At 51.6% G+C, this 8,587-nt stretch overlaps 7 protein-coding genes across 7 annotated transcripts; 1 reads left to right on the forward strand and 6 right to left on the reverse strand.

The window, feature by feature from the left end:
- Positions 1–515: 515 nt before the first annotated feature.
- Positions 516–1,568, forward strand: COCCADRAFT_10141 (uncharacterized protein; the record flags this gene model as incomplete). The annotated part of the gene is made up of 4 exons (XM_007720296.1): positions 516–672; positions 733–978; positions 1,034–1,222; positions 1,291–1,568. 4 exons carry the CDS (start codon positions 516–518, stop codon positions 1,566–1,568), a joined length of 870 nt encoding a protein of 289 aa, XP_007718486.1.
- A 211-nt stretch (positions 1,569–1,779) lies between these two features.
- On the reverse strand, positions 1,780–2,205 carry COCCADRAFT_112306 (uncharacterized protein; the record flags this gene model as incomplete). The annotated part of the gene is made up of 1 exon (XM_007720297.1): positions 1,780–2,205. A coding segment is annotated over one exon (426 nt), but the record flags the coding sequence as incomplete, so codon positions are not given.
- A 12-nt stretch (positions 2,206–2,217) lies between these two features.
- Positions 2,218–2,409, reverse strand: COCCADRAFT_68148 (uncharacterized protein; the record flags this gene model as incomplete). The annotated part of the gene is made up of 1 exon (XM_007720298.1): positions 2,218–2,409. A coding segment is annotated over one exon (192 nt), but the record flags the coding sequence as incomplete, so codon positions are not given.
- A 603-nt stretch (positions 2,410–3,012) lies between these two features.
- Positions 3,013–3,369, reverse strand: COCCADRAFT_67855 (uncharacterized protein; the record flags this gene model as incomplete). The annotated part of the gene is made up of 1 exon (XM_007720299.1): positions 3,013–3,369. A coding segment is annotated over one exon (357 nt), but the record flags the coding sequence as incomplete, so codon positions are not given.
- A 1,847-nt stretch (positions 3,370–5,216) lies between these two features.
- On the reverse strand, positions 5,217–6,107 carry COCCADRAFT_112311 (uncharacterized protein; the record flags this gene model as incomplete). The annotated part of the gene is made up of 1 exon (XM_007720300.1): positions 5,217–6,107. The coding sequence occupies one exon, from the start codon at positions 6,105–6,107 to the stop codon at positions 5,217–5,219; it is 891 nt and encodes a 296-aa protein (XP_007718490.1).
- A 969-nt stretch (positions 6,108–7,076) lies between these two features.
- Positions 7,077–7,337, reverse strand: COCCADRAFT_63988 (uncharacterized protein; the record flags this gene model as incomplete). Its single annotated transcript, XM_007720301.1, has 1 exon — positions 7,077–7,337. A coding segment is annotated over one exon (261 nt), but the record flags the coding sequence as incomplete, so codon positions are not given.
- Positions 7,338–7,775: 438 nt separating this feature from the next.
- COCCADRAFT_112308 (uncharacterized protein) lies at positions 7,776–8,144 on the reverse strand (the record flags this gene model as incomplete). Its single annotated transcript, XM_007720302.1, has 2 exons — positions 7,776–7,886; positions 7,986–8,144. Coding segments are annotated over 2 exons (270 nt in total), but the record flags the coding sequence as incomplete, so codon positions are not given.
- Positions 8,145–8,587: the final 443 nt, after the last annotated feature.

Below are 8,587 nucleotides of genomic sequence, written 5' to 3' on the forward strand. Positions count from 1 at the left end.
CGCAATCAGATACTCGAAAAGCAATCGCTAGTAGTAAATTGAGTGAAGAAGGTGTCTATCTACTCCGAACAGAAATGCGTATATAAACTACTCGCCTAGTCACGTGCTACTACACCACATCTTCCTCCCTACCCTTCGAGCTTGGCCCCGTCAAGCTCTAAAAACCTATCGCTGTTCTCTTTTATACTCTTCTACTATAGCGCTAATTCGAACTTAGCATCTTGCTCTAATAGTCGCACGATGTTGGATCACTGTTGCTGCTTATCACGTGAAGTTTGCTTTCACCTCTACTTCGCCCGTTTGTCAAACGCTGCAGCCTAGCCAATTAGAGCTCGCCGACGCGCTCCTAGAAGCGTCTATGCTGCCGCAACTCTACCGCCTATCGTCCATATAAACAGTCTATCCCTCGCAGGCCTCTCGCTCCTCGTCCCTTACTCTTCTTCTCAATTTACAACTTGCTCCGATAACCTCTCTGTGGCTCTCTCCTGCTCTGCTCTGAGCTCCCGCTGTCGACTATGGCTACTACCGGTGGCATCGCGTCTGCTATTGCGTCTGGTGGTGCTGGCGGAGGCGGCAAGAAACCGAACGACTTTCGTGCTGCTGGAGGCGATAAGGACTCAGCGCTGTACCTCTACAGCATTAAGTCCGCGAAACAGTACATTCTTGAGTGGCGTAAGTGTTTCAAGGTCCCTTTCTACCCCTTTCTCCTGTCTAGCTGGCTAATTATCGCAGTCGAGGCGAACAAGTCGCGCCCTCTTGACACTGCTTTCGTCCGCGAACTCGCGCACTTTATTTGGCAGCTCCAGCAGCAGGGTATCCCCCTTGGCGAACACCAAAGGCTTCTTGCTGTCCACCGTGACGACGACGAGGCGTACCTTGCTGCCTCTTCGCTGCGGTTCAAGGGCACCACTCCGAGCGTCCATCAATTCTTTGGCATGGGCACTCAGCGTGGCTATTATGACTCTAACGTCGAAGCCGGTTCGTACAAGCCCTTGCCCCTATTGTCAACTCCAACTGCTAATCATCCTAATAGTCATTCAGCAGGCCGCCGCCAGTAACCGATCCTATGCTGGCGACTCGCGCTGCAACCACTGTAAGAAGCCGACTGCTAATATCCAGTTCGCCAACTGCTCCCAGTCCTACTATCAGGGCATGCTGTTGAACTGGGGTGCCTGCAATGAGTGTGTTCTAAATGGTGGCACGACTAAGTGCTCTTTTTATTGTAAGCCTGATCCTCTCTCAGTATCCGCCTTATAGCCCTGCTAACCTCTTGTCTTTTCTTTCTTTTAGCAAGGCCATTAGTCCCTGCGGGCGCCGCGTCCCCATCGCTCCAGGAAGTCCTCGCTACTCAGTCGACGAGTCGTCCGAACCACCCGAACTTCCCATCGCCAGGTCGTCGAGAGCGCGCGCTTAGTGGAGCGTCCCGTATGTCCATCGGCTCGCCCCCTCCGGATCGCAGGTCGTCGATTGGTTCGCCCCCTGCGCGTGGCTCTCCGCTAGGTCCTCGAGGTCGTGGTGCTGGTCGTGGCTCCGGCCCTCCATCCGGCCCTGCCTCTCCTCCTGCCTAGTCGACACCTTTTTCTGTCCGTCCTGATCGTCCCTCGGCAACCTTGCTGGGGGCTTTTGGCCTCCCGATAGTCTTCTAGCTGTAGGCAGCATAGCTAGTGATGCGAATAAGAAATCCTTTCCCAATTTATGCTCATCCCCCTCCAGTCTCTCTCCGTTACTCCTCCCTACCCTTTGTTCTTTGCTTACTTATAGGTTTCTAGCGGATGCCTTCTAGTCTTCCCTAATAGTCTCTCGACTTACAGGTCTAACCATTATTAGACTATCGCTAATGGGATACATTTTTAGTCTCCCTTTTAGAATATTATCAGCGGTCGTACTTGGCATCTTTTGGAATGCCTTCATCCGATCGGCTCTCGTAGTACTTGGGAATGGAACGCCATTCAAGTCTTCTAATCGATAGTATCCCTTGTCAGGTCGGGCATCTCGCACTCGGTAAGGTCCTAACCACCTATCGTCAAGCTTTCGGCTTGAGCTCATGTCGATCTGCTTAATCGCGTCCCAGACTAATACTAAGTCCCCTTCCCGAAAGCTTTGCGTAGGGCTCTTCTTCTCATTCTTGCGCTCCACTGCCTCGCTTCGAAGCCTTCTCGTGCGGTGCACTGCTTCGTCTAACATTTCTCTTCGAAACTGGAGCTGCGCCGCCCGAACTGCAATCAGGTCCGCCTGCGATCGGACCTCTGACCAAGGTAGACTCTGCCATGTAGGCGCTACAAGCTCGATGGGTAATACTGGATTTTGTCCGAGAACGAGTTGAGCAGGTGAGTAGCCAAGAGGTCTTCGAAGCGAGACTCTCTCAGCCCATGTTACTGCTGCTAGATTACTGATCCACGATCCAGGTAGCTTTGCTAGCGCATGGATAAAGCCTTGATGTCCTCTCTCGATCAGTCCTTGAGCTCGTGAGTTATAGGCCGATGCCTGAATACGGTGAATCCCAAACTGCCTCGCTAGCAATTCGACGACTGACTTATTTTCAGTACCTCCGTCAACCGATATCTTCTCAGGGACTCCCCATCGACAGCAGATTTCTTCGAACACGAATCGCGCTACTGCTTCGGACGTCGCGGTAGTTAGCGCCCTTGCTTCTGGCCATCCCGAGAGATACTCGCGCGCGATAATCAGGTAAGTCCGACCTTGCACTTTTGGCATGTGGGTAATGTCGATAGTCCACCATGACCAGAGTATCCGCGAGTACGTCGAATTAAGCTCAGCCTCCTGTCTTACCCCGCGCATCTTCTGGCAAGCGAGGCAGGGCCCTAGCTGCTTTGCAACCTGGCGATACATCCCTTCCCACCAGTATCGCTGACTAATCGCACCGAAGGTCGTCTGAATACCCTTATGACCTAGCTGCTCATGGACTTCTTGGATTAGAGCCGCTTGCAGGTCGACTCCGTCTAGCACCCTCCGAGCAGGCTTTGTCTTGGTTGCTTTTCGGAATAAGTACCGCTCTCGTACGAAGTATTTCGCTGCAGCTTTCGTCCATCGCCGAAGCGATTCTCCTCGCAGGCTACTCGGCCTTCGTAGTGTCCGTAAGTATATCGCAATCTCCTCCCACTCATTGCTATACTCGTCGATTAAGATCCGGGGCTGACAACCTTCAATCGCCGCTACAAGATCCGCTTCTTCATGCTTGTCTAGGACACTATCGACAAAGGGCTCTAAGTCCTCCTCGTCTTTCTCAGGCGCAGCCCAACCTTCTGGTTGCGGGTATCTCGATAGAGCGTCGGGGATTACATTCTTCTTGCCTGGCACATGCACGATTTCGCAATCGTACTGTAAGATCGTCCCTAGCCACCGATTCATAACTGATCCTGGCAGGTCTGCTGATGACCGATTTAGCTGCGCTATTAGCACCTTCGCGTCTGTCTCCACGATAAAGTGGTGTCCGTATAGGTACGTCTGAAAGGCCTTCAATGCCCAAACTAAAGCCTTACATTCTAACTTTGTTGAATGCTGTTTTGATTCTGCTTCGGACCATAGCGTACTGTCAAATCGGATTGTATGCCGAAATCCATCTGCGCCAACCTGCTCTAGGATGGCCCCTCCCCCTATACGAGAGGCGTCCACGCCGACAATTAGTGGTAGTCCCGAGCGATAGTCGACTGCGACTAAGGCAGGTGGGTTGGCGATCGCTGTCTTGATCACTGCCATAGCCTGTCGTTGTGCTTCTCCCCAAATCCACTCGGCATCTTTTCGGAGCAACCGAAAGAGAGGCTCCGCTTTTAATGAGAAGCAGAAGATCCACTGACGATAGTAGACCGCGATCCCGACAAACTGTCGGACCTCCTTAACCGAACGGCATTCGGGCCACATAATAATCCGCAGTGCTTTATCTTTCGATGGATACCGGCCATACTGGTCTACTTCGTAGCCAACAACAGCCATTCTGCTTACACCCCAGTATGATTTCTTTGCTGATACTGTAGCTTCTGCCCGAGAGAGATCCTGAAGGACCTTGTCCACTTTTACTGCATGCTCGAGGACGTATCGCCGTACTCCATCTAGAGCTTCTTGTTGATCGTAGTCTGATTGTGGTCCCGCGACTGCAATATCGTCAAGAAATGGAGCTGCCTCTGGAAAGTGATCGCCGAGTATCTTCATTATTGTCCGAATGAAGACTGCTACTGAGTTTGTCGCACCTTGCGGCAAAGTACACTGCCGCACGAGCCCGATAGGCGTCTGGAATGCTGTGATATCCCTACTTGAGGTGTGCAGCGGAATCTGGTCGTACCCCGAAAACAAGTCGAAGTAAGAGTAGATCTGCCGCCCTGCAAAGCGTTCTGAAAACTCGTCGGCTGAGGGTGGGATATACGCGTCACGCTCTGTCACAGCGTTGATTTTGACAGCATTATTAATTAATCGGAAGTCTGACGCTCTTGTAGGCCGCTTAACCTTCGGGACTAAGAAGTATGGGTTCCGGTACTGTCCGTCGCATCTCTCTAAAGTGCGCCGATTAAGCCTCGTTTGTATCATCTCGATAATGATAGGCTCTAGCTTCTTTGGGCACTGAAAGCCTCTTACTTGCCAGGCTTTATGAGGTATCGTCCGAATCTTGTACGGTGGCTGGACATCTTCATGGATCGTCGACATGTCTGCGAAGTCCCAAGCAAGCGCATCTTCTCGCTGAAACATCAATTCCTGTAAGAGCCGAATCTCGTTCGGCCATAACTCTTCCCCTAATTGCATCTCTTTCAGTCTTATTGGCGTCAGGCGAGTTCCTCTCGGAAAGCTTGCTGTTCTTGCGCCAAATACATGATCGAAAGGCCCAAGATCTGGGCCTCGCAGCGCGATCCGCGCTGCCTGACGTGCAATCGCTCTATCCTTCCAGTCCTCCCGTCCTAAATCCATCGGCTGATCCTTTCTTGGCGTGTCGATAGGTCTAACCTTTTCCCCTACCTTCTTATAAAGAGTGTTAACCTCCCCAGAATTTAATCGCCGCACACGAAACTGCTGTCTAGCTAACTCCTCGAACGACTCCTGCTCCTCTACCGTCATATCTGAAATTTCAGTCCTCCCCGCTCTTCTATCAATCTCCGGCCCGAAAAGGTCTCGGTATTCACCCACAAAAAGCTGTTCCACCGACACCTCTTCGGGTATTGTTCCTGGGCCAAAAGACTGCACTGAACATGCCTCCCCAGCAGACACGTCAGCTAGACTTTTCCCTGATCTTCTAGCGGCAGCGCGTTGGCTGTTGGGGCAGGGTCACATCCCACAAATGAGATTTCGCGGCGGCCGTCTGTCGACTTAATAAAGCAGAGCGTTCTCCCAAAGGTGTCGAATTCGATTCGAAGACGCGCCGCTGCGCACCACGGCGTCCCTAGCAGAATGGCTCTTTGAAGGTTCCTTGTTATCCGAAAGTGTGTTGGCACTACAACTCCCCCAATTGCAACTGGCACGCTATATGCTGTGCCGACGAAGGGGTCCATTCCTCCATTCGCGGTAACCATACCCTGCTGAAGCTCCGTCGGTAGCATTGACTGATCCATCATCGTAATATACACATTTAGTGCTCTTGCTGTTGATAATCGCATCACATTCAATTGCGAACCAGTGTCGATTAGTGCTCGGCCCATCCCTCCCTGTAGGGTGATCCAACACGTTGGCAGCTGGCCCTTGACTGAGTATCGCCGGTGCTGCGCCTCCCCTTTCATTCTTACTTCGGTAGGCACTGCCGACTGTTCCTCAGCATACCCATCATCCTCTGCTGTTAAGCTGTAATCTTGGAAATCGTCAAGCTCATTAGCCTCCCCCCCTCGAGTACCACGCGCCAGACGTCTCTCGCTTATACTGGGGCAGAGACGCTGCAATAAATCCTTCGTAAGAACGTCGACTGTATCCGGCTTATTTTCAATTACGAAGGTCTTACCCGAATAGTCTGCGGCACCCCATTCATACATATTTCGAAGCGCTTCTTGAACATCTACGTCTTGTATAGACTCGCCGCTAACAGCCATTGCTTCCCCTGATTGCTGATCGCTGTCCACAAACCGCACCTCCTTTGGCTGCTTCTTCTCGAGTGCCTTCGAGATCGTTGCAGCCATCTCAGGCATCGATAGAAGATCTGCTTGACGAATGCCTCTCACCTCTTGGTTCAGCATGGCTTGGGCGACTGCAGTTCGGGAGTTTCGTGTGATCATCGCGGCCAGATCGGCATCTGTAGGAGATACAGATTGAGCTCCAGTACTCCTGCGATTCGTTCTCACTACTGGCGTAGGGATTACTTCAGGGTCTGGAGTAGAAGTTCGAAAGGTCTCTAGCTCGATAGTCTCTTGTCTAGTGTCCGCCTCTCTTTGACTCTCCTCCGCGTCTTGCATGTCGACCACAGCGTGGTATCGCAATAGCTCTGGCTCATCTTCTAGGCCTTCTGATAGGGCTCTAGCGCGCGATGACTGACTACTTTTCATAGTTGGTATAGGAGGCTTTCGGCTTCCTGGGCGATAATCCTTTCGGTGCTGCTCTGCTGCTTTCTTTGGTGGTCTCCCTCTTTGGCCTGCAACATTCACGTCCGCGGTATGCACTTCCCCAGTCTCTGATACGCTCTCGAGGAACTTCGCAGCTGATCGGAGTGCAAGCGTCTGCCTCGCAAGTATCTCGGCACTCTCGCTAGCCTCAATCGTATGGCTTTCGCCGCTAGATGCAGGGTTCTGCTTTGCAATCGGCTGTCCCATGCTATCAAACCAGCTAGGCAGAACTGCTTGCATTGGCTTTTTCAGCTGCTCATCGGTAACCTTGAATCTCTCTTTTATCGATCTAATCACCCACTCAAGGACTTCAGAGCCATATGGCCGAGGGCCTCGACCCCCTCCTGGGAAGATACCCCAGATGTCTGTCGGCCAAGGTCCAAAATAATACACGATCTCTTTCCAGCCGCCTGAACGCTCTTCAGAACGCGTGTGGAACCAGCTATTCTTCTTCATTAGCCCTAAATGAGGGCAATTCATAATCATATGCTCCCCGCCACAGCCTCGACAGGCCTTCGACGCGTTCCCGCTGCCTACTGCTACTTGATTGGCTTGCGATTTCATGATCGGAGGGTAGATCGATTGGAAGCTGCCATCATTCCTTTCGAGTACAGGCGGATCTGCTTTCTTCACTCCGATAACCAGCTTCCGATAAGCTTCTACATGGTTCTGCGGCTTCTCGAATAGCTTTCGTATTGCCGGGGTGCTCTGTCGGAGGTAGTCAAACTGCTCCACACTTAGTGTCATGCCTTGGAACTGCGATATCAGCTGCGCGACAGCATCGTCAACCCTAGGTGCGGCTGGCTCTTCTATAGCCCGTGAGGGCTGCGACTGTTGCTGAAGCTGCTGGATCGGGATTACCCCTGGAGTAGTCTTCGGTTGATAGCTCGCAACAAAGTCTTCTACTCGAATCTTCTCCTGGACTTCATCAGCGTCCCTTTGGGCGCGTATCTTACTCATCGACGCGAAATCAGTAATTAGTGCGTTTAGCTCCTCTTCCTGCTCATGTTCATTTCGGACGAACTCGTAGATTTTAGCCAGCTTGAAGCTCGATAGATCATCGAGCCGTGGACGATCCTCCTTTGGCATAAGGTGCATCACCTTTTCCATATCCTCTCGCGATAGACCCCTGAAGAACAGATAGCCCTTCTCTTGTTTTGTAACTTGCTGCCGACGTTCGGCTGTCATAAAGTAGGTCACAAAGTTCTGATAATACTCCGATAGCTTCACGGATGGCTGCCTTTGGTGGACCTCTCGAACATAGTTCTCGATAAACACTCGGGTGCCTCTCTTGCGATTCTCGTCCTGCCCTGCGTATAGGCTCTTAAGCTCCGTTTGAAAATCAGCCCAAGTTACCGCCTTGTCGTAGTACTCAGGAAGCTTTCGGATAAAGGTTTTGTATCGCTGCTCACAGAAGTACGGTAGCTGCTTCTTTCGAATATCTTCTGACCACGATACTCGATCACACTCAAAGCAATATTCCTCCAGAAATTCGGTAATATTTCGCCCATCAAACTTTGGTGCATTGGCGTCGGTAGGCTCAAGTCTTCCTTGATAGACTGTCGTCTGCCTATAAGTTTCGCTTGCTATTGCGCTTTCTGCACTTTCTCCCGCCATTTTTCTCTCCCTTCTCTTCTCTCCTCTCCTCCCTCTTTTTCTGGTCTTCCTTTCTCCTCGATCTGACTTTCCCGCACGGCTATCGCTAGGCCCTTTGGATGCCCAAAGCTTCACTGCTGATACTACTTCGGGATTAGTCAGGGGTGCTCACCGTGCTTCTCTCTCAGCACTATCCCCTCCTTGGTGTCTCTTCTCTGAGAGACCTTCGCCCCTGAATGTCTGATTCTGAACTGATACTGAATGGTTTTCGACCTTCTTCAACAGCGACTCTCTTTCGCTGCTACTAGCAGATATCGCTCAACTGCTCTCTGATAGACCGTCGAGGCCCCCTGGTTAGGTCACCAAAAATGTGGCAGGATAGGATATCGAGCGCAAGAAGATCAAGGGGCGACCCGCAATCAGATACTCGAAAAGCAATCGCTAGTAGTAAATTGAGTGAAGAA

This window comes from Bipolaris zeicola, assembly GCF_000523435.1.
Source record: "Bipolaris zeicola 26-R-13 unplaced genomic scaffold scaffold_444, whole genome shotgun sequence".
In the NCBI taxonomy this organism is placed as follows: domain Eukaryota; kingdom Fungi; phylum Ascomycota; class Dothideomycetes; order Pleosporales; family Pleosporaceae; genus Bipolaris; species Bipolaris zeicola.